A 27,030-nucleotide genomic window follows, 5' to 3' on the forward strand; every position below is an offset into this window, starting at 1 on the left:
CAAAAACTCAAAAGAGTACAGCTGGTCTGACTGTCATGTCCTACTACATCCCATATTAATGTCAATACTTACTTCGTTCAGTAGAGACACTGCCTGGTATTTGTCTATGCCAGAACATCTCATGGTGTTTTTGATAGTGCCATTCTCATCTCCAGACCTGATTTTCTCTCCTACTTGGGAAATTGCTATGTAAGGGTGTTGACTCATGAATGAAAAAGGGACAGAGGGAGCCCAGAGCTACCACTGACAGCTGTGTGCCCTAAGGCAGGAGATGGCAATTTGAGAGAGGCAGGGGAAGTAAATAATAGTAATAGGAAATCTAAGATTGGTCTGAATAGAGAGTAAATGAGAGTTTCAGTGTGGAACACAAGGAGTCATAGGTGTCTATGGCGCTGAATTTAACAACTCATCAAGGACGTCCATACACATAAGGTCTTATCCAGGCATTCACACTGGGAGATAACTAACGATCCGTAAATTTTAGTGACTCACATAGAATCATGGAATAGAGTTGGAAGGGACCCATATGGATCATTGAGTCCTACTCCTGGCTCCACAGTGGACCACACAAAAATCAGAGCACATGACTGAGAGCAGTGTCCAGATGCTGCTTGAACTTCAGCAAGCTCAGTAACCCAGGACCTGTTCCAGTGCCCAAGCATTCCCTCAGTGAAGAACTTTTTCCTAACACCCACCTGGCCCTCCCCTGACCCAGCTCCATGCTGTTCCCTCAGGCCCTGTTGCTGTCAACAACAACATGGTCCCTTCTGCCTCCTTCATGGGGAGCTGCAGCCACCATGAAGGCTCCCCCCAGCCTCCTCTTCTCTGAGCTGAACAGACCAAGGGACTTCAGCCAATCCCCACCTACTTTGCCCTCCAGAATCTTCTCCATCTTCATTTGGGCTCTCTGATAGTTTTATGTCATTCTCGTGTTGTGGCATCCTGACCTGTAACCAATGCTGGAGGTGAGACCACTCAGCACAGAGCAGGGCAGAATAACTCCTTTCCTCGCCTTCTGGCATGCTGGGCCTGGTGCACCCCAGGGCCTGGGTGGCCCTTCTGACTGCCAGGGCACACTGCTGGTTCATGTTCAACTTGCTGTCGATCAGAACCTCCACATCCCTTTCCGTGGGGCTGCTCTTCAGTGTCTCATCCTCCATGTATGTATAGCCAGGGTTGCCCCTTTCCAGGTGCAGAACCCAGCATGTGCTCTTGTTAAACTTCATGCAGTTGGTGACTGCCCAACTCTCTAATTTTTTAGGTGTCTCTGCAAGGCTTCTTCAGTCTTGGCAAAGTCAGCAGCTCCTCCCAGCTTAGTATAGTCAGCAAACATTAGGAGGAATGGGATGAGAAACTGAATACTGTCATCTCTCAAAAGGTTATGAAAAAACACATGCGAAAACAACCCTTTGGTCACTTATCTGTGAAGTCAGGCAACATGATGATTCAACTTGTCATCAGTAAGGAGCCCTGGCCACACCACTTGAGTACAGGTCTTGGTGCCCAAATGCTAATCAGTCTGGACAAACATAACAAGGCTGGCAAATCAGAGCTGGAAATGCCTTTAACAAAGCATGTGCAGCAGATAGAGGAGGTGGTTAAGGCTGCTTTTTCAGTGTTGTGCTATGTACTTCCTCTCCACCTTTAATGCTCGTGGGAAGTCTAGAGGTAGGTTGGAAGCCATAAGCACTGTTTACCTCTTCTAAAGGCAAACCCCCCCGTCACACACGTCAATGTGATGTAGTGAGCAGTTGAGACCCTGGTGCTCTGCGATTTCAGCTGGTTGCTGCCTTTGACTCCATTCTGCTATGAGGGAGAACACAGGCTGGTGGAATGGCCTTTTCTGGGCCTGTATGGGACAACTCCTTTTGTGGCTTTTTGATAAAACCTTTGTATTCCTGCAAGGATTCAGAAAGAATGCCAACTCCCATTTAAGTAATCATTGTCTATTCCATAGGAATCTAAGGAAAAGCTCTGCCCTTTTGTCTCCAAAAACCTTTGTGCACAATTCCAGATATTGCTTTGTTTGAGGAACTCTAGACATGTCTGAACAGCTGAATTGGCTTGACGCATTAGAGCAATATGTGTTCACACACGTGTAGTTTCTTTGTCTCTGAAAGACATGCTGCTATTTCTGGTGCCTGTTCACAACAGGGGAGCCTGAAAATAACGACAGCCAGCAGAAATGATCATTTGGGATAGTTTCTCAGCATGTTTCCTCAGGGCTGAATTTAACAGCTCATCCAGACACAGTCCAGTTGACCTCAGGCTCCTTAGCCTTGCTGGTTGCTCTGCTAAGCTGTTTCTCAGGCTGCTGGGTCTCTTTGACATGCAGAAGTGAGCATGCCAGCTGAGTAGGACTGCTGTCCTTGGGGAATGACAGTCAAGATGCAGTGCCAGGCAGAGCTTCTAGGGGATGCCCTGCACTGTGATGCCCTGCACTGTAGGGCCCTGTCATGATGCCAGGCACTCAGGCTCTCCTGGTGACTTGCTGCAGCATGTCCTCATGAAGCTGGGCTCTGAAGCATGAGCTGAGGTCAGAGGCTTGTCACCAGACACCACATTGTGTTATCAATGTGACATTGGCATTGCTTCTTGCAAAGCAGGGTGCGGCCTGAACTCACCACCCTCCAGCTGCCTGCTGCTGCACTCTGCGTACATACTGGTAGCTGGTGGCTGCACCTGCCATTTCCTGGTCAGTTCCTCAGGCAATGCGTCCTGCAAAAGTCCTCTGAAAAATCTGCCACGTTTCTTTTAACACACCCCTTTGTGTCCAAACCTGGGGAGATTGGGCCTTTGAATACACTGGAATTCCTCCTCTGTGGAACATTCTCCCAGTACAGGGCTTCTTGCTTTTGCACGTGCAGGAGTTTATCTAGGTATGTTATCAGCTGGCTTATCACACAGTGACAGTCTCTCACTTCCCTTTTCCCTAGTTTCTAATAAACTGTATTGGTTTATCAACTCCCACTACCAACTGCTTGCAGAAGAGGCAGAAGGTCAAGAAATCAGCACTGAGGCTGACACTAGCTCTTATTGAGAATCTTTTCATTTGTAAAAAACTTATTTTGTAAAAAATCCTTGTTACAAAAAGGAGCAAAGCCTGTGCTAATCCTATATAAAAGTTGTAGAGAGGATAAACAAGAATAACCAGCCTGAGAAGGGCAGAGTTTGTGACAAATATGTGTGTGAGAATATCTAGCATTATGAAATGTTGGAAACTTTATGTTTTGCTTCTTTTTGTCATAGAAGAAGTATTTTTTCTGAGTTTGTCCTCTCTAAAATAAACAGGTGCTTGCTACCCACCTCCTGTGAGAGCAGCGAAGGACAATTCTCAGGTGTGAGGGGCTAGTAGTGGTGCTAGCTGACATCTGCTGGAACACTGAACATCTGTCATAAAGTGTCTCCCAGAGTTTGGCTGCATTTGTCAGGTTTGGGGGATTTCAATGTGCCCATCAGACCTGTTCACTGGTGAGACAAATGCATCTTGAGGGATACACTGAGAAGATATTTCAGGAGATTTTCATGCTCACAACCCATGCTGGATGGGGCTGCCTCTTGCAGGTGACCCACGCCCAGTTTCAGACATCTGTGCCCTGGCCCTCCCAGTCCAAAGCTGAGTCTCCCCACACAAGTGCTTTGGTAGTACAGCTGTGACACTGCTTTCTCTCCCAGCTGCCTCAGTGAGCTCTTTAACCACCCCAGCACACAGCAATTTTCTTTAAGGCAGGGGCTTCCTGTCAGACTTCAGCCAGTGTCCAAATTGGAACAAAATACAGCTCTGCTACCACTGTCGAGGAAAAAGCACTTTACTTCCCTCATGAGATACGAATTATCTAAATAACACCAGTTGCTGCCAGGAGGCCTTACAACACCCATCTGAAAATAGCACTTGCATAAACTTACCGTTCAGTATATTTATGCTGTTTCTCAACCAGCTTGAACACACAATTGAGCATTATACACAAGCAATTGTTGGAGACAAGTAACTGCCTTGCTAACTCTAGGCCACATTGTTTACATGACAGCACGTCATGGCACAGACAAGACGGTTGCATGCAGAGGTACAAGCAAGAGAGAAGACAATGCAGGCACAGGCATCACTGGTGACAGAAGTTGTTTCACACTTAGTGATACTGACACAACTGAAATCACAGCATGTAGCATAGGGGGTGGTCTTTCTGAGAAAACACCAGGTGAGAGGGGAAGGAGCTCTAGCTGAAACCCAGGAGACCACTGCAGCCTGTGTTTCTTATCTGATCCCAGCTAGAGCTGGGCAAAAGCTCTACTCAGAGTGTGGAGACTCTATGCTTACTCTTTACAGGGGAAAGAAGGCTTCCCAGAGTTATGTGTGAACAAACTCAGCCATGCAATGTGACCATTCTGCTCTTCCAGTAGCCTACTGCCCCAAATAGCAGCCTGTGTTACCTGTGACCTGCCTGTGATTATCATTGTGTGGTTCTGAGCCCAGCTGCTGCACCACTGTCCTTTTGCCTCTCCTGCCTTCCCTGACGCAGGGTGTCTCTGTGCAGGAAGGATGGCTAGACAGAGGCTAGCTCCTGGTGTGCAGCGACAGCAGGACCACGTGCTGCTCTGTAATGCCTGAAGCATCCCTGCCACAGCAGGGAAGGTACAAGATGGGAACTGGAACAGTGCCAACAACGAGGGCTTGTGCCACCTTTTCCACTGGACAGAATGAAGCAGTGCTCTCTCCTTTGTGAGATCTAAGGCTTTGTAAAGCAAGGCCTCACCTTCCTGCTCTGGGCAGCACCTTGTTTCAGGATCCTGTTTACCCCACAGCAGTTGTGAGGAGCTGAGCCTCAGCCAGCAACACATTTTCCACCATCTCTCCCCTCCACAGATTTCAAAAGAGAAGCTTGTAATTTTGTTTTTGCAGCTAAGCCTCAGTAACAATGGTCTGCTATTGAGCCAGGATCTCAAACAGGGTCTTTCCAAATGATTTAACAGAAGAACTTATGTACTTCTTGACATGCAGAACATTAAACATTTTTACCTACAGTCCATAACATGCTTCAGTTCTACACTGGTAATGGGCTGTATGTGCAATTCAAGTCTGCTAGCAGATAGTTTCTTTTCTGGATTATAATTTAGCATATGGATTTCCTGTTTATGAAAATTTTAATTTAAGTTCTCAGGTCCCTGACATAAGCTATTTTCTCCTGCATAAGATAATGTTTTCAATGCTGTGAGTAGAGGGGAAATAAGCAACATCATTGTTCTGAGTTCAGCTGGAAAAGCTGAAGGCAAAGAGCTTATTCTCAATCCTGAATTAAGTAAAACTTCGAGTCAAGAACCATGGCAGTATCTCACAGAGAAGTCTTGTCCCCAGTAGCAGAAGCAGCTGATGGGAAACCACAATGCAAGAACCTGCAGATCCTAGCTGAAGTCTAAGCTCCCTGTGGGTTGTGTGACAGGGTCTCACAGCTCCTGCTGGGATCTTGCAATGGAATGACCCTCTTCTTCAGTTTGTCAACACTACCACTGTCTCTGTGTAGCTGTGACAGCTCTAGAGCCTGGCCAGAGCAGGGCTGATCCAGTGTTAGAAACTCTGAAGTCTGTTCCCTGACATTCAGACCTCAGAATATCAGTAACAGCTGCTTCAATTTCAGATCTCCTCCTAGTACACCGGGAGTAAACTCTCATTAATTATCTTGACTGAGGTGTTTATGTCCTATTTTTTCCAACATCTGAATCTTTAGTAACCAAAGAGGGTTACCAAAATGTTCTGGATGCAAATTACAACAGAACAAAGTTAGTGGTAACCATGTAGACACAACTACTTTCTCCTTTCTGTCTCACACTAATGATTATATTCTGTTTTGTTAATCTGATTACCTCAACTTTTCCCCACAATTGACAATGCAGGCATGTGGGGATGTGCATGTTTGTGGGGAACAACTTGCAATTTCCCATTCTGGATCCAAGTACTTCCAGAGCTCTGATGCCTTTATATCTTGGGAAAATATAGGTAAAAGCACTTTAAGTTGTCCTGTTCAGAGACAGAAACCTAATGCAATACCTGGTTCCATATTTCTAACTAGTCCAGAGGCACAGGGGCCAGAAGTTCTAGGTCTGTGATATCACACATCACTACGCTGGAAAAGAGCAGCCCCAGTTTTTCACATCACCAGTCTCTGGCAACAGTGGTGCCTGCGTTCAGCTGTTCTGACTATTCTAACAGTGGGAAAAACAACTGACAGTGATACAGTACTGTAGGAGCCAGACTGGGAACACTGGGCTGTTTGCTAGAAGCACTCAGACTGTGACTGGATGTTCTTGGGGGCCTGAGACCCTGGTACACTTGACCTGAACAAGACTGGACAGATCCCATTCTGAGAAGATATGCAACTTGGGTTATTTCCCTGTACATATTCCACTCCCCAGTCTTCTGCTGCTTCTTTCCTCAGCTGGTCTGGGCTCTGGGAGAGCAGTTCTTCCTGACTGGGTTCTTCCTCCTGTTAACCAGAATAAAGAGTGACCTGCATTGTTAGAAACACAACAGGAAGTCAAGCAACACTTTAGCGGAGAGACAAGGTGCCCATGATGCTTAAATAATATTTTCCACATTCTTCTAGAAACGAGTACAAGGCCATCAACCTTTTGAAGGTCCAATACACTGTTGTAATGCTTTGATGAATATTGATTCAAGCAATGAACAGATGAAAAGAGCACCATCCCTTTCTGCCCTTTATAAGAATGTTGACAGGAATCCTGTGCCACTGCTCTTGAACAGAAATGATTAGACCATGCAAAATGACAACCCTGCCAACTTTATCTTGCATCAATGGGGATTTGAAAAGAAAAGGTGCTAATACATCCACTCATGCAGCAGGGTTAATCACCAACCCTGAAGCTAGTTCAAATGTATAGTGGAGGGCTACCAACCTCCCTACTGTTATCCAGTGGCTTGCCCATCAAATCCTTCGTTTTCAGCTTGTTTCTCTCCAGCACTTCTAGCTTGCTTACCACTGCATCAATCTTGGAGCCAATGCTGTGTATGGACTGTTCCAGATGCAGCACACGTTGCAGGAGTCTGGGGAAGACAGGGCATTTGCAACATTTTTCTTGTTGTGACCACTAGGATTTGCAAGAGTTATCTCAAGGACAACAGGCTAGATCTCAAACAGGAATGAACGCTCCACATCAGAGATGTTGATTCATAGTCAATGAACACAGAATTCCCTCCATAGTCGAGTCACAATGTAATCCCAATATTAATATTGCATCTGTCTCTCTTTTAATATAGCCCTATGTGAATTGCTCAGTGTTATTCAGTAGAAGAATCAGGATCTCCTGATTCTCTGAGGTATTTATCCCATACTATTCCTAAGGAAGAAACAGCCATGTGTTATTCTCAAACCTGGAGGATGACGGACAGTTAGGCTATAAACCAAGGGTATTTATTGCCCAGAGCCTTCTGTAAAGGTATCAACTTTTGCTAGCCATGTTTTCCAGGCTAACTCCCAATACAGAACATGACAGCGTACTGTCTGTGGCCATCCAACAACAGCAGAGGTTATTCAAGAGGCAGAAAACAATATTTCTCAGTCTGATTTTTTACAGCAATGGGCAAAACACATGACAAGAAATGACCTGATTCTTTTCTGACCTGCTCATTCATGTGTGTGAAAGAGAAAAAAGGACCAGATCCTATTGCAACTGCTCAACACCAGTGCAAACAGCTACATCAGGGAGAAAAACAGCGGGGATCAGACCCTTGTTTATAGAAAGATTAAACTACGGCCAGCCCCAACATACACTTGGAACTCTTCTTCGGAGACCCAGCTGGCCTTATTGGCATGGTTATTCTTTGCTTCCACATAGGACAGATTCTCATCCAAGTTGTTGCCCCCATAGGATTTCCCTAAATTTTCAATCTCTGTATTCAGAGCAACCTGGAAGACAGATAAAGAAATTGTTGAGAAGTTGGATATTAACTCTGTATCAGATTCACTGTTAACCTAACACACAGATTCACAAGTAGGTCATGTACTCAGCTGCTGTTCAGACAGAGTTGGAGTTGTACTCTGCCTGCTTATTTTATGTCACAAATCCAAAGATTCCTGAGGCCATCCTGGAGTGATCTCTACTGATTAGCAGAGCTTCATTCCTCACCTGTTTTTGGTTTGGTTTTTTTTGTTTGTTTGTTTGGTTTTTTTTACCCTTTTTGCCTCTAGGTCATGCTTCATCTGCTGCTGCTCCTCTTCATCAAGGATGTGGTTGCCATCTTTGTCAAACCTGGAGAAGGCTGCTGTGATCTCATGGTCCGCATGGCCCAGTCTGTGGAAGAACAAAAAGGTAAGGCTCAAGGCACCAGATTACACGAGCCCTAACAGCACAGGAGCACCCCTTTTGAAATGAGTGTACTGCTGCCTCCTGCCAATGAGGAGCTTAAATATTCCACTTTTGAGGGAGACAGCAACACAGCTCTATTTAGATCATGAGATTAAACATGTGAGAAACTGTGATTACTCTTTTTTATTCATCTTTTATTGCCATAATCTGACTTAATTGCTCTCCAGGCCTTGAACATTACAGAGTTTAAATTACAAGTGTGACTGAGAGAAAGAGATAAAAAAACATCCCACAAGCTGATTCACTCACTCCTTCAAGCTGTTCTTGAAGTCCTCAAAGCCCAGTTCTTTTGTTCCATTCTGCAATGCTTTCTGCACATCAGAAATCCGTTCCTTTTTCAGCTTCAACCTCATAAGTGTCCGGTTGTAGCTCTGTTAACAAAGGTGAAAATGAATTCAGAACAGTGAAAAAATAAGAAAGGGTGTACAATGCAATATGGGTGAGCAGATGCTGATTAGTACAAGATTCTCAGTTTTAAAGCAGCACAGATACAATGCTACAGACTATGTCTCATTTATAAACCAGAGTCACCACTTTAAAGCAGCATCAACACACTACCTCCATGAAAAAACTTGCCATCTGCTTTTGCCCTCCCAAGCCTCACTTTAACCAAGCTCCCAGTCATAAACTGCTTCAGACATTCTCTCAAATATCATTCTTTGCAGAATACTGGTCCTACAGCATAGACAGCAGAGAACTTTTAGGACCATTCCTGGAATTTGTCCATGGGAAATCCAGATGTAACCCACCAGATTCACACTACTGTAAAATGCTAAGATCAGCAAAATAGAACCTGTCATTTCATTTGCTATTGATCAAAGAGCACTGTATAAAGGACTGATGGAGCTTTGTGTGTGTGTGTGTGTGTGTGTGTGTGTGTGTACATATATATATAGTCTAGGGAAGAAAAGTTGTTGAGAAACTTTTCTGGCATACTTAAGCAATAGGATTCCCTCAACTCTTGCTTTCTCATCCTCCCATTGCCTAAGAATCTGGGAACTTGATCTATTCATGAAGGGATATGACTTCTGTTGCTGTTCTGCATATCAGTGGATCTGGAAACCAGTTTTTCCTACAGTAAGTTCAACACAGGTCAGGAACTCCAAGAAAACGTTTCAGGATTTGGCTAGAAAGTAACACAGTTTTTGCTATTCATCACCTGCTTCAAGATGTCTGAGAGCTGCAGCTCATCCTTCTGGCTTGAAAGCTCCTCTTTGACTTCTGAGTAGGTATCATTGATGATGGCCAGAAACATGTTCTAAAGAAATAGGAAAAAAAGAGTTTAGCCTGAGACACTTTGTCCACCCCAGCAGGTGAGGCAGCAAGATACCAACATAGCTGTGCAGGGCTCAATTAAACAAGTCGCTGTTCTCACATGGGGCAATACCTTAGGAAAAGGGAAGTACTGGGGAGGAAAGCTGATAGCTAAAGCAGTGGCCAAAGGTACATTTATTCTCAGCTCAGACACCACCTCCAGTAGCCTCTCCTACAATATCTTAAGCTACATTCACACTCTTGACAGTTTTAATTTAATGAACGTCCCTCTGCATCCATTACCTAGGAAGTCAGAGAGGGGGGATTGAGGGGTCTCTCAAACACTGCTGTCAAATAGAGGTAAGGAGGCCTTTCTTGCTTACCAGGAGCACAAAGAAAACAAAGAACACGTAGGTGACGAAATAAACAGGCCCAAGGACCCTGTTGGCATTGTCAATGGAATTGTAGTCAAAGTCACCAAGAATGATCCGAAATTGCGTGAAGCTGGGGGAGAGGAAGAACACAAGGTCACACATAGCCATATATGTTTACCTTACTTCCTAAAGACAGTCCTGAGAAGAACTCTAAACTTGCCTGCAGCCAAGATGGTCCAAAGCAGGGTCCAAGACCCTGAGAGAGGGACCATTTCTTACAGTCTCCCTAAAAGCAGAACCTGGATGCCAGAGGTCTACAAGCATAGGCAGAAAACGACTGCTATACCACGTAACTCCCACATATTGCCCTAGAGAGCACGTGAGCTGAAGGATTGTCCAAGACCAGCATTCTTAACCTGCTTCATTGACAGTCTCTTCTGCAGGTGCTCATCTACTTGCTGTTCATCCCCCATCTAAGATGTCCTGACACAACCTGTGAAGCTTCTCTGGAAACTGACTGCTGAAACAGCCCTGATAAATAGACACATGCAGACAGACATACTGCAATTAGGAGGAAAAAATAGGGGGGCATGCAGGGAGGCATGCAGAAAGAAGACACACAAGTGGTGTGCAAGGAAAAGAATCTTGAGATCTTGCAGCCTGTCTGAGGAGTCCAAAGCTCCATTTTGGATTCTTTTGGTTTATTTGAGAGAGTTGGGAATGTCCTTCAGGTCTAAGAGAGAGGAATACAGTATTGCTTCCACTTCTTTGATTTAATTTGTTCCCATTCAGTAATGTTGAAACGTTTCCCTCTGGTAATAAATATCTTTTTATTTCTTTTGCTTTGAAAAATGTCTAGTTTGTCTTCTTTAGACTACTATTCGACTTACGAAACATCATGCTGAATGTGTTAAAATAAACATATTAGGACTATCAACCTTCAGAAAGACCTGTTATTTTGAAGCAGATAAGCCCTAATATTAAAATCAGATATAAACTACATAAAACATTATGTATTTTAAAGGCAGTTACCAAATATACTCTATCTTATTTAATCTATGGAATATTTCTAACATCATATTTTATATAAAACAAATTAATAAATAGAAGTAGTTTCTGACTTTTTCCTGTTTCAGTGCTTAAAGCTATCATACTGACTAATGCATTACTTCCAATCTTTCCTTCTGAAGTCCTGAAGCAAGCAATAATATTTTTACCGAATCTTCCTTTACATTAAAATACACCACCTGAGGAAAACTGAGAAAGTTTTCAAGCAGCTGTTGTGCAGACACTGAAATTATGTGATCAGTGGCTCTATTTGGAAGCCACAACATTTCAAAGCACCAGAGCTTCTATCTGGACCTCTTCTTTATTAGAGAAATAACACTGGGCTTACCTCACAACACCTATTTTGAGGAATTTAGTTCCTACCACCAAAATAGAGAAGTTGAACATAAGTAGACATAAAGCTACCTGCTGTTGTATAAAACCAGAAATCTGTTAATGTCTCAGCAGCAGACAGCATCATTCTGTTACCTCAGTGGCCCCACAGGAGATCGGAAGACGACAGATTGGTGAGGAGAGCAGTAACTACACTGTTCACTATCAGCTGAGCTATGACGCTTTTCTGCAGAATTGTTGTAAGTTACGCTGCATGCCAAGTGCTGTTGCTGTACCTAGCAATGCCACATCAAAAGATGTCTATATTACTGACAAACAAAACTGCTCACTAAACTGTCAGGCTGGGATTTCTATTGAATCAAAAGGCTGTGAAGAGTCTCAAAGCATCAGCTACTCACATCCCTGCTGATAATCACTAGACAATCAAATCTATTACCTTCAATTTTCTCACTGTGTTCCTTTGTCCACGATGACATTACGAATGTGGGACTATGATCCGCTTTTTAGCCATTGCGGCTTTAGTACATGAGAGATAACAGGTATCCGAATGACAATCAAATTCGCAGTTGGGAACAGGTTGGAAAGCAGTTAAAATTCTTTAGACAACAGCTGGCAACAACGAAAACTTAATTATGGCCAATACACTTACATGCATTTAACAAAGGTACTGAAGTTTTCCACTTGTGTCCCAAAAAGAAGGTAACCCAACTGGGCATAAGCAAAGAAGACAATAAAGAACATAATGGCAAAGCCCAGGATGTCCTTGGCACAACGTGCCAACGTGGAGGACAGCTGAGTCATTGTTTTGTTAAAGCTAATATACTTGAATATCTGCAAGAAAGGAAAAAAAAAATAGGGACAAAGTTAGGTCAAACCATCAGCAAAGTCAGTCTCTCTCCTTCACGCATATGCTTACTAAAGCACCAAGGAGATAGCCAGGCTGAGGGAATAGTGGCCTAGAGTTCAGGCCACTTCAGTTTGCCCCAGACATGCTACCACTTTCCTATGAGGTGATGAACATAAGAATTTCCTCCCGCAAATGAAAATATAAAGAGGATACACATCTTGACGATAGTGAGGATCCCTAAGTACAGCACAGCCTTCCATCACACCAACATGCTTTCGTTGACATGCAGGATGCCTATCAACAGACAAGTCACCTCCAGTTGTTGGGTAGTGATAGTGAAAACAGTACATGATGGACAAAATTGTACTGTATTCAGCATTTAATTAAAAAAAAAAAAAAAGAAAAAAGAAAAAGAAAAAGTCTTTTACACAACTTCCAAGCTCATTTCCCTGTTTATCTCCCCATAACTGGATTCAGAAAGTAAGGTGAAAAGCCGTCTGGAGTAACTATGAAATTGAGCTTATGTCACTTAGAGAAATAATTCCCTGTTTTATAACTGTTAGCCTCATTCACTCAGATGGAAGAATTAATCCCAAGCTATCTAGAGGAAGAGGTAGAGTCTGAAGCCTTGGCACTTTCCTTACAATACCTTGATCCAGGCGAAGAATAAGTTGACTGCATTCATATTATTGTACTGAGTCTGCCAGAATGCAAGGAACTCAAAGTCCGCGTAGGTTTCAGGATGTTTCAGCAGCTCCCCCAACAGTCTGTTCACCTCTATGGTACGAAAGATGTGAAATCCAATAGCAACAATGGAGAGCTGTAAAAATGAAGGATCTGCAGTGACTAGAGAAGTTAACATGCCACAGAATTCCTTAGTATCACAGTTCATAAGTCTACTGGTGAGGATGTAAACAAGACTGTAATGCACTGGATTACCTTACTCCCTTACTTCACAACCTCAAAAGCATGATTAAGAATTTTCTTCTAATACCTGACAGATGAACACACGTCTATTTTGCTGGTCCATTTTTCTATAAGAGGATATATGTGCCAGTTCTTATCTAGATGAGTTTCTCCTTTCTTTCATTAGTTCTGTTTTTCAGCCCTTCAGCCAAAGAAAAAAAAAAAAAAGCGTGCAAGCATCCTCACCAGAATGACAACCACATCCAAGATGTTCCATATGCTGGTAAAGTACTGAAGCCTGTGGATACGCAGCTCCAAAATCTCCTCCACCACATAGTAGAAGATGAAGACACAGAAAATAATTTCACAGGCAACAATGAAGAAATCCCATGCGCTGACATATCGTATAAGCTTGACTGTCCGGATTTGCCAGGAGGGAATGGCACCACCAGTGGCCGGAAACTCCACCACTAACCTTCAAGGGGAAAAGAAAACACTGATAATTACAAAAGGGGAAATGGAGGCATCAAACTTGAGAATGAGATACCCGCCACACTATGTGTGGAAGAGTTGTGTGGGTGTTTATGCATTCTTTTTTCTGATGCTTCACTACTCATGACCGGAAAGAATGAAAGGCCAAGAAGGGTGACTAGTAGCGTCAGGAAAACCAAGTCTAATCCACACAGTATCTACTGATGCCATCCAGTCCTACAACCAGTTGCAGACAAGGTTATTTTTGCATTTTAAGACACTACAGCATCAAGAAAAAAGCAAGAGGCAGTAGAATTTCCAGTGGGACTCAGCCTACCTCAGAACACAGAACAGATTGATATTTGCATTATACACCGAGAAATCAATGAAGACAACTCGTGTCCCCCGATCCAACCATAATTTCTCCTTCAAGACTTGCAGGGCTTCAGCACTCTCTTCTCTGGTCAACTTGAGGTCTATGTAGTATCCTCCCCCACTGTAACTGGTTAGTCTTCCCCAGTGAGATGAGCCACCCAGCTCTTCCTCAGAATGGTACCTCCACCTGCAACAGATTATCTATGAGCAAAGGCATCGCTTACCACCCACAGCCTGGGATACAACCTTGCAGCCAGGAGAAATGAAACCATTTCTTCAAAATATAGAGCTAATCAAAGAGTTAGCACTTAACTCCTGTTCCAGGGCTGACCCTACATCAGTCCTTCACTGTCAATAGATTACTGATCTAGTGACTTTCAGTAGTGACAGAACACAACTTATCGTATTATGGAGTGAAATTTCTGCAGGTTCACTGACTATGCTACCTTACTTGTTTGGAGGAGGTTACTCCAAGGATCTGCTATATTGCCTTCTAACATGTGGCATACAGCCCTCTGCTTTGAGCACACTTGCACAATTTTATGAACAACAGTTTCTCTTTCACAGCTTCTCAAGCTGCAAGTAAGGAGTTATTAAACTGCAGCTGCTCCACAGCATTACAGAGGAAAATCCACACAGAACTGCATGAATCACAAGTAAGGAAAAAAAAAAAAAAAAAAAAAAAAGACCACCCAACCCACTATGTAAGTGTGAGGCAGGTTTTATGTGCTACCTTCCATTTCAATTAGAAATTAGAAGGGCTGGATCTTAAGAAAGTGATTCGGATATCTCTTAAGAAAAAAAAAAAGGCTAGGAAAATCTTGGAAAAATATTTTCAAGATGAAAGAGGTACATTCCCTTAAAAACAGACAAAATGCCTGTTCTAATTCTTTACCTTTAACTGCAAGGGAAATTCCAGCATTCAGCAGATCTTACTTTAAACAGAAGTGAATAATTTGAATCAATAAAAAATAAAAATAGAAATCACAGACTTTTTAATTCTGAACAGTAGAAGATGTACTTACGCTGTTCCATTGATGAGTCCAAAGGAGACTTTTTCCTCTTTGTCTTCTGAGTATACACCATAGCAGCCTGAGATCTCCTCTTTGAAGTCATCATGAACCACACAGGAGTTGTTCTTCACCTTCAGCTGTCGCATGCGTGGGACACCCAGTAGCAGGTTCTCGTAATAGATGTATGACTGAGTGTTGTGTGCTGCTAGGGACTCATTGTTGTACCACTTTGTCCAGTAAAGATTATCCAGAAGAGGACCTTGTGCATACTGCATGAGAGGGAGAAGAGAGGAATTTTCTCGGCCTGGACTTGAGATGGTAAGACCTGACCCACGCTGCTCTATCCCCGAGGTGGGAAGTAGTAGAACTTGTGTCGGATATATGCTAAGGATGGGAGCACGCATACAGGGCTGGGTGGAATTGCAGGACAGAAGAGGGATGCTGAGCAGCAGGTTGCTTTGTTAGCTCCTCACAGGTTTGTAACATGCTTTCTGCACGTTGTGCTAATGAAGAGACAAGGGCTCTGCAAGTCTTTTTGTCTCTTCCTCTTTGGTGAACACAAGTTTTGAGAAACTGTCTTGGCATAAGGTATGAATTACAAAGACAGGGCGGACCAGCTCCCTGGAAATGCTGGGGGGGAAGCAACAGTGTCACAGTTCATTGTCCTATTTTAATACATCAGAGAAAGACAAAGATAGCTGACAATGAATTTCTGGCTGACTGTCAGAGATAAGTGGTTGCAATATCTCAACAACATTCACTGTGACCCAATATTATTCCTTCTCCAGTTCTTTGATAAAAACACACTGGATTCCAAACATTTTTTCCAACTTTATTTTCTTTCAGAAAAGTTAGTGCAAATTTTAATCCAGCTTCTTCATTAAAAAATCTACAGGTCAGACAAGCCCAGGCATAAATTACAGGCAGGTTAAGCATGCTGTTCCCACAGTTACTCATAAAAATGGAAATAAGATTATTGCTAGGAGACAAACATGAAGACATTAGACTGTAGGATTCAAAGCCATTTCTAACATGAGAAAGCCTGGAATAAATCACTTGGACTGTCTGGGTCTGAACTCACTGCTTATACAACAAGTATGGCAGTTTCTTTTTGTTATGTCCTGGCTTGTTTAGCTGATAAATTCTGGACTCTAATCGATACAAGTAACACTCAGACTGGCCAATATTCTGGCCACAGCGCTAAGAGGAGTATAATATATTTTAAGCCTGTGGATATTCTGCATGCATGTGACAAACTATTGCCAACAGCTAGCAAGCAGTAAAATGTTTTGCTGAAAGCATTAAGCAGCACATTCGGAAGGAACTGAATATCCCAGCCTCGCTGACATTTCCTTGGCTCACCATGCCAGGCCACGAGTGTACTCACCACCCAGAAGTCAGCCATGCTGCCAATGGACTGGAAGGAGACACGGCTGTCCGAAGAGCTCTGCAGGAATAACTCAGACATCACTTTTGTGTAGTAATAGGCACTGGAACTTGTCATACCATATGTCACTAGGAGAAAAGAAAAGGGCCGCCCTTACACCTAAATCTTGGAGCCATATATATAGAGAGACACACACACGTTCATTTTCTGTGCAGTTTATTCTATGTAAGTAAGCTGAGCAAGATGCAAGTGATGAGACCTTGGGAATGCAAGTCACATAACTTTTTGCTTGCTTAAGGATCTACAACTTCATTTGCCGCATGCTCTAGAATTTAAACCATCAGACTGACAGATTTTAGGTATTTAAAGGCCAGAGAAGACCACTGGATAATCTAACTTATTCTCCTGGATAACATTATCTTTTCTCCTTCAGAGAAAAACTCTGAGAGAAGTCTTTCTCAGAACATCATTCTGGAGATGTACTTTGAATGCACCTCAGTTTTGATCTAAATTTATGAAGGTATATAGAAACTATCCATGTTCCTGAGTGGAATGCTCTATGTAAGTTTTCACATACTAAAAAACCTCAAAATGTCCCTGAACATGTTGTTTCAACTCTCCAGGACTCCTCTCTGTGGAAGAGCATTCATCATGGTGATCACTAAGAACATGTCCAACTACTGAAAGGGTATCACAAAAATAAAGCAGCTGACGTTTAGCATCCAACGCTTCTAAATGAATCACTGTGCGACCACATGTACGTCTGTGTGCACATCCTAGTTCTTTAGGAAGCACTATCTCCCTGGGTCAGTGTGATAGTACCTCAGATTGGAACTGTCTGTTTATCTCTCCTGCCATAGGGCCCATGAAATATAACCCTTTCCACTGCTTCATGCCTCAGCTGCTAATTTGCGATAACGATTGAAGCTTCCCAAAAAACCAGACAGACATTGTTCTAACCCCACAAAGACCATTAGCATTCAGTACAGCGCTGCATTAAATCCACCCAAGAACAACATGAGCTGCCATCTGCACTATCGCTTCAGCAGCCCTACCAATCTCAGAGAGGAATATCTCTCAAAACCCTGTGTCTCTGATCCCAAGAAGTTTCTAAAGCTGCTGTCTTACGCTTGAACGTTTTCTGTAGAACAAGAACTTTGCACTGATTCTCCCCAGACTCTGTGACGTCAACAGCTGGAACTGATAACACAGCTTTGGAAACACTGCTTAAACCTGGCAGGTTTAACCAGTTTAGAGCAATTTTCAGCTTTTTCACTTGTGTGTGCAGAGCTATTCTGTAGGTTAACAACACACCCACATGCTGCAGTGAGTATTCGTACAATAAATTTAACCTGTACAGCAGGATGAGGAAGTCTAATAACAAAGCCCCCCATGTGTTGCACACCAGTGAGATACGTTACTTACGCAGACATATGTCCACCAAGAACACAATGTAGACTAGGAGCTCTCGTAGAGTAGTCTTCACATAAAGTTCTCTGTTTTCAGCTGTATTCTCAGTTAGCGTAGTGCCCCAAAGACCTTTGGGATGTAAGAAAAGAAATGGAGAGTTTGATGACCATTCTCAAAGGCTACGTGAGGAGCTCTATTTCCAAAGAATGACATTTCCCTTTTTGTTGTTGTTGTTTTGGTTTTTCATTTTGTTGTGCTAAACCCCTCCAGCTTCCTGCCTGAATTCAGCAAGGACTGATCTTTTCCTGCCTGTTTTTCAGCTTACTTCTTGCAGAAATTCAGTCTTTCTCATAAGTTCTCTAGGAATTATGTAATTTCATCCCAGTCATGCATGTGCCAACATCTTACCTTCTAGTAAGGACTTCTATACTGAACTGCATCTGACGTTCACTTTACAGTTATTAGCTCTTTTTAGAGTATGATGAACTGCCAAGCTCAAAATATCTGTCCCTTGCTTGCTCACAAACTCACAGATATTTGGTATGCTATAAGACTCAATCAAATAGCTCAACTCAATATTTTCAGCATAAAATATAAAGCCAAATTGTCTTCAGGATATCCATCAATGGAACTACGCTGACTTCAATAAAACATGCCAATTTATACCAGTTAATGTTCTGATTTCTTCACACGGTGAAAGGAACTCATAAAATGTCATTAGGATTGATCAAAAAGACAGGAACACTTCCTTTTAAAGAAACTTCAATATTTTGGTTTTGATGAACCGCCAAACGCCTTTAATGACTCTGCTTGTTCTTGCATAATGGCTTTACATCGTAATTTCAGAAACTTTTTTTGCAGTTAAAAGGCAGAAGAACTTCCACTTGAAAGCCTGGTGATGGAATATGTGTCAATAATATCCACAGACTCTGTGTTTTCAGCACCTCCTAGAGAGCTCAGCCCTGGTACTCATCCCCAGTGGGGCACAACAACCATCTTCCTGCAAGCCAGGATCAAAGGCAGCACATCTGAAGTCGTCCCTGGCAAAGGAAGGAGTTGGGCTCTTTGCTCTGGCGCAAGCAAAAGTGCTGCAGTGGCCTGTGAACATTCACCTCCATCCTGTTGATAGCTCTTTGGCATCTCAACAAAGTAGAGAGCTTTTTTGTACTTTCAGATGTCATACTGACTTTTTCAGCATCCGTGCTCACTCTTGGACAGACTGCTCTAGCCAGACCAAGCCGAGCAGTAGAAATGAGCACCTACATGAGGTGTGGATTTATTCTACTGCAAATGAGTAGCATGTGGTCTATGAGAACTTCCATAATGGAAAGAAAAAATAAAACTAAACTGTGGGAAACAACAGGGCAGACACATTACCAAAAGCGACAACAATAAGACTGAGACAGTACAAAGAAAGCACCCTTCTCTGAGTAGCTGGCCTAAATTTCACTGTTGTCATTGGACCCCTGATGATTTCAGTCTTATTCTCATTTTTCTGTGTAATAAACAATGAAAGACAAGAAAACGTGAGCAGTGCAACCAAAGGAATTTAAAGGGCAAGAACTTTGAGTGTGAGGGGCTTGTTGATAAGGACAATCTGTTCAGGTCACTTAAATTACCCCCTTCATCTTTAGATATGACTATACCACAATATTTCAGGGTTGTTTTTTTTTTTCTCCCCCCCAACCCCCAACATGAGGCAGGGAACCCCTAGTGTCCACACGTTGAGAACAGAGATATCCCTATGAGATCAGTTGAGCCATTTCTGCTGCCTGTCCCAACCTTTGGACCTCACCTGCCCAGCTCTGGTCTATCCTACAACCCTACTGTTTACTAACCTTGCTGGTGGGAAACACTGCTGCAACTACCATAAAAGAAGGGAATGCTGTACTGTCCTGATCTCTATTTTCATTTGCACTCTCCAATTTCAAAAACTGAATTTTGCTGATAAAGTATGGATTTATTTTTTCTTTTTCTTAACCTACCAACCCCAGCCTGCATTGCTCCTTGGTAAACCAGAGATCTCTGTACACCTCTGCTCTGGCTTCTTTGTCAATTAACAATGCTGAACTGTAAGTGTAAGGACAACTGTCGTTCAGGCAATGTGGATGCTCCTTCCAGGTCAGCTAAAGATGATGCCTGGAGTAAAACCAGTCTATACTGAGCACATTCCTGCTCTATACAGGTATTATGCAGCTCCTACCTTCTGCAACCCCACACTTCCCACCCAAGTATCATTGCTTTTCCCAAGGGCTAGTAAATCCAAACTACTGAGATATCAGAGCTTTACCTCGGATGCCTCTGAAGATGTAGAAGCAGCACTTGAGGAAAGAACTTGTCTTCCCCGCCATAGTTTTGTTCTGTTCCTCCTGGTATGGCACCGGATCCCTCGCCTCTTCAAAACTCTCATAGGGATTCTCCAGAATTGATTTGGGATTGTAGATGGCTCGAATCTTCAAGGAGGTAGAGGGCGAGCCATTGTAGACAGGATTATCCCAGGCTTTCTTCCCCACAGCCTCCAGTTCATGCTCCTCTGGAGACTGAAAGCGGCTCTCAACTCTGTTGCTCAGGTGAGAAGAACTCATAGCTATTTACTGGCAGCAGAAGTGCTTATCAGCTGGAGCTGTGAGCTAGCAGAGAGGGAATCAGTCAGTGCCAAACAGCACGTCTGCCTCGGGAGAGGGTGCATGACCAGCATCCCACAGAGAGCGCACACACTCTGTTTTATACCAGCTCAGCTGGTGACACGTACGGGAGGGTGGCACCAACCACCATAGAAACCACCGTCAGCCCTACAGTGACACGGCCCTGCTCCTAACCGAGATGGCAGACCCCGGTGGGGCTGTGGCAACAGGAGGCTGCCAGGAGACAGTGCCAGAGCTGCAGGGAGAAGGGGGTGGCTGGGATTCAATCGGACCCCTCGGGCCACCTGCAGCATAGATGGGCTCTGACCGGGAAGCACAGCGGGTACCCGAGCGAACGCCACCGGAGCGGGCACACGGTGGGCACAGTCGGACAGACCGTCTGCGACGGAGGAAGGTCTGAACTTCTCGGGAAGGGTCGAAGGATAGAAAGCTGTGCGGGACTGGGCTGAGATTGTCACCAGGTGGCGCCGGCAGCCCTGGCTCGGAGGGGTAGCAGCTCTGGAACCGCTGCTCTCAGCGAGAAGCTTGGTTTGGCACCAAAGCAATCCCGGTCACAGCTTCCCCAGCTTTCTCCTTGCAACTCATTATTAAAGGCAGGAGCAGAAAGTGAGAGTAAAGTTCTAGTGCTTGCTTTGGAAGCCAGGTGCTGAGCTCTTCAACTTTTACAGAACTCCCACAAAACCCTGCAGTGCCTGCTTGCTCTGCTGCAAACCAGGACTGTCAGGCAAAACTGCAAATCACAAGAGCAAGGGGGTGATGATGTTCACCCACCAGGTAGCAGCAAGAAGTAGTCCCACATCTCACAGGTGCTGCAGTAAGATGGCAAAGGAACATGTAGTCTGACCCTGGTCCCTCCTCAAGACTTTTGCAAGCAGTTCTCCATGGGGAGGTACTTTTCCTGACTACCCAGGTTTGCAGCTGTAGGACCACAGGGCTCAAAGGTACAAGCAGGTATATTTTCCCTGGACTGTCATGTTTATACAGGTGACACTGCCAGGCCAGCTGGATGAGGACATCCCCTTTTCTCACCTAATAGAAGATAGCATCCAGCATTTTTCTAATAGCACCTTTCTGTCCTTATCTCATATGTATTCATTTATTCACCAACCACCCATTCTTGTGAAAGCCAAACATAATTTCTCTTCTCCAATCCTTTTCTGCGATGAAGTCAATTTTTCAGCGGGCCTAGAAGAAACACTCTAGAAATACACAGGCAGGTTTATTTCTAAACCCAGAAACCATCATCACAGTAGATTCAGCACAATAGGGTAAGACAAAAATCACAGCCCCAGAACTTCTCCTGTCAATAAATTCCTTGTGAAACAATGCAGGTTAAACTGCTTCCTGAACTGAGCACTCATTCACTGCACATAGAGGTTCTCCAAGCAGGTAGGCTGTCAGCAGAATAGATCACAATTAGCTACAGGCAACCAAAGACATCAATATGGAATCACTGCACTTACTGCAGAGGAAATCGCCTCCCTCTTACCCTTCTGCAAGAAGAACATTTCTTCAAGAGAACTTGAAAATGTTTTGATTTATTTGCATAGTATGAAACAATGATGGGCCATTACTTTCTGATGTCTGACATAAAGCCACCATGCTCCATCTGTCCCACCAGGCCCCATAGCAGCTTTTCTTGCTAGAGATGACAGAATTTGGCTAAGCTAGCCAATTCCTGCAATCCATGGGCTTGCTGCATTAAACATGTTCGCTGGCTTGTTTCTAAGAGCCAATTCTCCTACTTTGAGGGGAGGCTGAAAACTTGTCAGGGGGCAGCAACAGTGCTTTACAGTTTAACATTAATTTCTGAAAGCACTAAACTACTAACTACTGGCTGTAGTTTCCTTTGAATTCTCACTTAAAATTATTTTCTGTCATGATTGATATGTTAACTGCTTTATAAAGAAGTATAAGCCAGAGCTAATTCTGTCATTTATTTGTAGTGCGAAGATCACATCCTGTGGCAAATACATGAGAGTGAACTCAGGTAGAAGGGATTCAGAAAGGAATATCTGATTTCCTGTACAGCATCAAAATTAAAATGCTTTACAAACAGTTTGAATGAAAGGCAGAGAAAAGAGGACGAAACATAGAATCCTTAGAGTAGGAAATATGTACAATAACACAATTACATGGCTCCTTAGTTTTATGACATGCCCTTTCCAAAAAGGAAACAATACAACAAATAACAAAATACAACACAAAACAACTATGTAGTGGATGTCAAAGATAGTAAACAAGTTATTCAAATAAAAATGTTTTCTAGTATTTAAATACCAGCACAGTGTTGTATCTCTATAGCTGCAAGACCTTCACACCTGCTTTGGGGAGTGAAGCTGGAGGATGAAGGCTGAAATGAAGTCCTGCTTTTGTGCAACACCGGGGACCAAGAGGCCTCTTTCTCAGTGTTGTCCCCTACTGGGACAGTTTTGATCAATAAGAGGAATCTTATTTGATTGCTGTCATTAGGCAAAGTGGACAGGAACATTCTGAACTTAGACGCCTTGTTACATACAGTGCACGGGGAAGGAGTTAATCACAGTAAAACACACTCAAAAGGAACAAGATGGTACGCTTGGTTTCATTTTCGCTATATCCTGAGAAGTATGTTGTGATGAGAATTTAGCGGGGGAAAAAGCAGCCAGAGGGGGGCAGCCGCACTCCATCACAAGAGAGCCCCATGGCCCCAGCCCCAACCCACAGGCGCCCCACGCTTGAGACCGTACGGGCGAGCAGGGCTAAAACATAACATCAGCTTGGTAACGTGGCATTTGGGCTGCTGCCTCGTGCCCAGCTGGGCCCTCTGTCCCAGGCTATGGGCTGAGGTGGCACTCCAAGTGACTGCAGGCCACCTCTTCTACTGACTTCCCAGACAGGCTCACATCAGGTCAATCCCACCAGCACTCACCTTCCCAGACAGCTTAGTTTTATCCTCTGCCAAGCCCGTTCAATAGCCACATACTCTGCCCCCTTGATTAATAAAGAAAAGACAGGTAAAATCAGCACAGCCCCACACAGACCCATCCTGCACTGCTTGGACAGAGCTACAAAACACCTGCTAACAGCAAAAGAAACAGTGAATGTCTGCTATCAATCCTCTCTCTGAAGATCAGTGCAGGTGTTTGGGATGATGTGACGGCAATTTGTTGCACCTGGGAAAGGTTTTTCTTGCAGGTTACTGATTCTTGTATGTCATCTGTGTGCTGCAGGTTGGTGGATGGGACTAAGGGCTACAATTGGATGAGTAGTTCAAATTAACATCCTTAGCACAAGTTATGTATCACGTAACTCACACCTGGATAGAGCAAGCCATCTCTGTCTGTTCCTGTCATGCCCAGAGCAAGTTTTAGAGATAAGATGCACTGAGATCAAGGATCTCCAGAGCAAAACCTTGATTATCTCTGCAACTGTTTGAGGATTATCTAGAGATTATCTATATTCTTTCAGATGCCACCTGCTGACATTTTCATGCTTTTTCCCGTAGTCCCTAGCTGAGATTCACATTAGTACCTACATGCTGAATAGGAGAGACAGACAGTCCCCAAGGGTGAAAAAATGGCTATAATAATTCCAGCAGCATGAGGGGAAAAGGTGAATCCCTGCACCTGAGGCCAGGTAACCTCCTGAGATCCAGCAACAATCTCCAGAGAAGAAATGCAGAATGAGGAGTCCTGACACTTTTAGAAACTGATGGAGGGACTCTGGGCACTAAAGAACTGCCTAGTCCTCTCCCAGCATGTCCTAAGCTTGCTCCCATGATTCTCAGGCTGACGGGGCTGGCCAGGTCCTGGCTGGAGAGCAGAACACATTTTTCAAGAGCTGGAAATGATTCACCACCTTTCTACCTCTGTCCAAGCAGTTACTCTAACCAAAGCATTTTCTAGATTAAGATCATATGTGCACAGAGCAATTGCATTAACTCAACCTGCACAGTCCTATGTTGTACGGGACTTTGTGTTTAATTCCTGATCATATCATTCCGAACAATACATAAGGATCTCATTTTATAGATAGAAAAACAAGGTAAGAAGGGCTCAAGTGGCTTTTAAAATAAGCCAGAGGCTAGCATCAGTGTTAGGCTTAGATGCTACATATGCTTGATATTCAGGGAGGAGCCAATCACCTGGTTGAACCCACTCTTGACAGATTGAGAAAGAGGTGGTGAAAGAGGAGCCTGAGCCCTACCAGTCACTGGCAACATGGTGTGTTTGCACATCAGCCAGCTGTTACCTGCGTTCCAGCGCTTTCCAGGCTCACCCTACCTCAGTACCCAGATAAGTCAGCTGGGATCCTGGGGTCCCTGAGGAGGGCTCCAGGGATATTTCAGAAGTTGGGACATCCTTGTGTACCTAAGCAGGATGATTTCTAATATATTTCTCACTCTTGCTGGTTTAGTACAGACTACAGAAGTAGGAAGTTTGATCTTTCTGCCGTCACGTTTATCATCTGGGAAAGTGAGCAGTCCTACCACAGGTATGGATCCCAGCACCATTCTAGCAGCCCTTCAACTGTGTGCTGTCAGTATGTTTTCCCAAAACCTCTGCAAACCATACTTATCTAGGTAAAGCTAGGAGTGAAAGAACAGCCACGGCAATGCTGTGTAACTACATCAAAATTCATAGTGAAAATAGCAACTCTGCTACTTTCCCTTACCTTACTTTCTTTCGCAAAGACTCATGGATAAAAAGGCCTGTCATCAGCCAGAGAAAGCTGAATTAATTTCAGTATCCACACGGGTTCTTCTAGAAGGTTATGACTGAATTCTTTGGAAACGTGACTACCTCCAGCACAGCATGAAGGGAGCAAAAGGCATACCTTTCAGAATGTGCCAAATGCATGCTGTGCAAATGTGTGAATGCACGTGGTGGGCAATCATCTGCTGCAGCTCTCCAGTGCCCGAAGGTCCAGACTTTGTAAGAAGCCTTTGTAGACTGAACAGGACTTCTATCTTGACACCACCACAAGGCTTAAGAGATGATGAGCAAGCTTTATAAAGGTCATCAGAAATAACTGAGAGTAGACAGTGGGTCGCAGAGTCTCTGAAGCATTACTTGTCAAGGATTTAATTTACACTTGCTACAGATCTCTTTCCCTATTAACACTCAAAATACAAATACATAGTTAACATAGGTCACTTTACCCACCAAAACTAACACGATCCCACAGGTCTGCAGCCCTTTTCTTAAGAGAGGAAATGGATGTGGAAGGAGACAAGTGAGTTTCCAGCTCCTTTCTATAAAGGAGGACAGGGCAGACAGGTTCTTCAAAGACCTGGAAAGGCAGCAAAACCGGGCGGGCAGGTAAGGGCTTCATTCCCAGCAGCAAACCTAAAAACATTCCCAACAGAAACATAACAGCTTGTAGCATCTCTCTCCTTCAGAACTACAAATGCCCTTTCTTGGGCCAGTGCTGCACACTGCTGCAGCCCCTCACAGGTGGTGGTGGGAGGCACTCTGCTCAGTTGGGAATTGTGAGGGATTTTTAGTTGAGTATGAACTTCGACAACAACACAAGTACCACCCTAATTTTATAGACAGGAAAAAAAAAAATTAAAACAAAAAGAAAAAAAGATTAGGGAAGCCTCTTGCCCATGCTGACTGAGTGTGAATCTGGGGCTGCTGTGGCAGATCCAAATGTGCTCTCCTTGCTTATAATATTAAGCTTTGGTATAGGAAGTAGCTGAGGCTTATTAAGGCCAGTTGCACCCCAGCCACGAGGTCTGCTTAGTGCTGACATGTTGGAGCAGGTGAGGACTTTGTAACTTGAAATAACAGTCCTCAGCTGTTTGTCTGAGAGAAATGATGCCTCCTATCTGGCTTGCTTTACCAAAGAGTTGGTAACAAACAAGAGTTGGACAAAGATAATGCAGCATGAATCAATACGCTTCCCTCATCCTGGCAATACCTGTGAGGTCACGTCATGGCTTGTTAGCGTTGGGTTAACCCAAGGTTGGTGGCCCAGTTATAGTGTTATTATGGTCTAAAGGTCACTTTAGCCCTCATCCTCTAGAAATGGAAAGGAGAAATATTAAACTGACGTAGTGAACACTTTCTGCGATAAACCATTATTCATCTTCTAGCCAAGATGCAGCATGTGTGTAAATAGCTCAGAGAAGGCAGCTCTAAGTAATAAAACTCATTGAAAAAATGCAGCATTCCAAAGAGTTTGTGTGAAGCCAGTAACTCCTATTCCTGCTCACAAGACAGAGTGTTTCACTGGGATAAATGAAGAGACATAGGAGAAATATCAGGGCCTGCCACTGAAGCAACACAAAGGCAGCTCTCTGCTCAAGTCCCATTGCCCAAGAGGAAAGACAGCATTCACTTTAAAGGAGACTGAAGCATAGATGTAGGCAAAGTTGGGGATGGCAGACAGGGAGAGGCATACCCCATCTTTGGAGTTTTCCTTCGTGTGCCACTGGCAAGTGTAGAACGGAGAGGATGAGGATCCAGGAGACTCTCCCTCTATCATTTCTTCTTTCACTTTTGCAGTGAGGGTGGTAAGGCACTGGAACACGTTGCCCAGAGATGTGGTAGATACCGTATTCCTGGAGACATTAAAGGCAAGG

General features: G+C 43.8%; 1 protein-coding gene across 1 annotated transcript; it reads right to left on the reverse strand.

The window, feature by feature from the left end:
* Positions 1–3,821: 3,821 nt before the first annotated feature.
* On the reverse strand, positions 3,822–20,399 carry PKD2L1 (polycystin 2 like 1, transient receptor potential cation channel). Its single transcript, XM_042818904.1, has 15 exons — positions 20,105–20,399; positions 17,830–17,943; positions 16,405–16,532; positions 15,030–15,286; positions 13,967–14,191; positions 13,405–13,633; positions 12,902–13,072; positions 12,055–12,236; positions 10,014–10,134; positions 9,536–9,634; positions 8,626–8,747; positions 8,184–8,301; positions 7,780–7,916; positions 6,907–7,054; positions 3,822–6,476 (listed from the first exon to the last, which is right to left on the reverse strand). Exons 1-15 carry the CDS (start codon positions 20,397–20,399, stop codon positions 6,267–6,269), a joined length of 2,556 nt encoding a protein of 851 aa, XP_042674838.1. The 3' UTR covers positions 3,822–6,266.
* Positions 20,400–27,030: the final 6,631 nt, after the last annotated feature.

This window comes from Centrocercus urophasianus, unplaced genomic scaffold, assembly GCF_019232065.1.
Source record: "Centrocercus urophasianus isolate 14NV4802_14NV808 unplaced genomic scaffold, USGS_Curo_1.0 seq_17, whole genome shotgun sequence".
Classification (NCBI taxonomy): Eukaryota; Metazoa; Chordata; class Aves; order Galliformes; family Phasianidae; genus Centrocercus; species Centrocercus urophasianus.

Bases quoted from the DNA above. Each gene is read 5' to 3' on its own strand.
- PKD2L1 (XM_042818904.1), bottom strand. From the start codon at position 20,399: ATGAGTTCTTCTCACCTGAGCAACAGAGTTGAGAGCCGCTTTCAGTCT. The intron at 10,135-12,054 runs GTAAGTGTATTG...CCTCTCCCCCAG, and splicing joins AGTACCTTTGTTAAATGCAT to CTTCACGCAATTTCGGATCA. The intron at 7,917-8,183 runs GTAAAAAAAACC...TCTGTCTTCCAG, and splicing joins ATGACCTAGAGGCAAAAAGG to GTTGCTCTGAATACAGAGAT.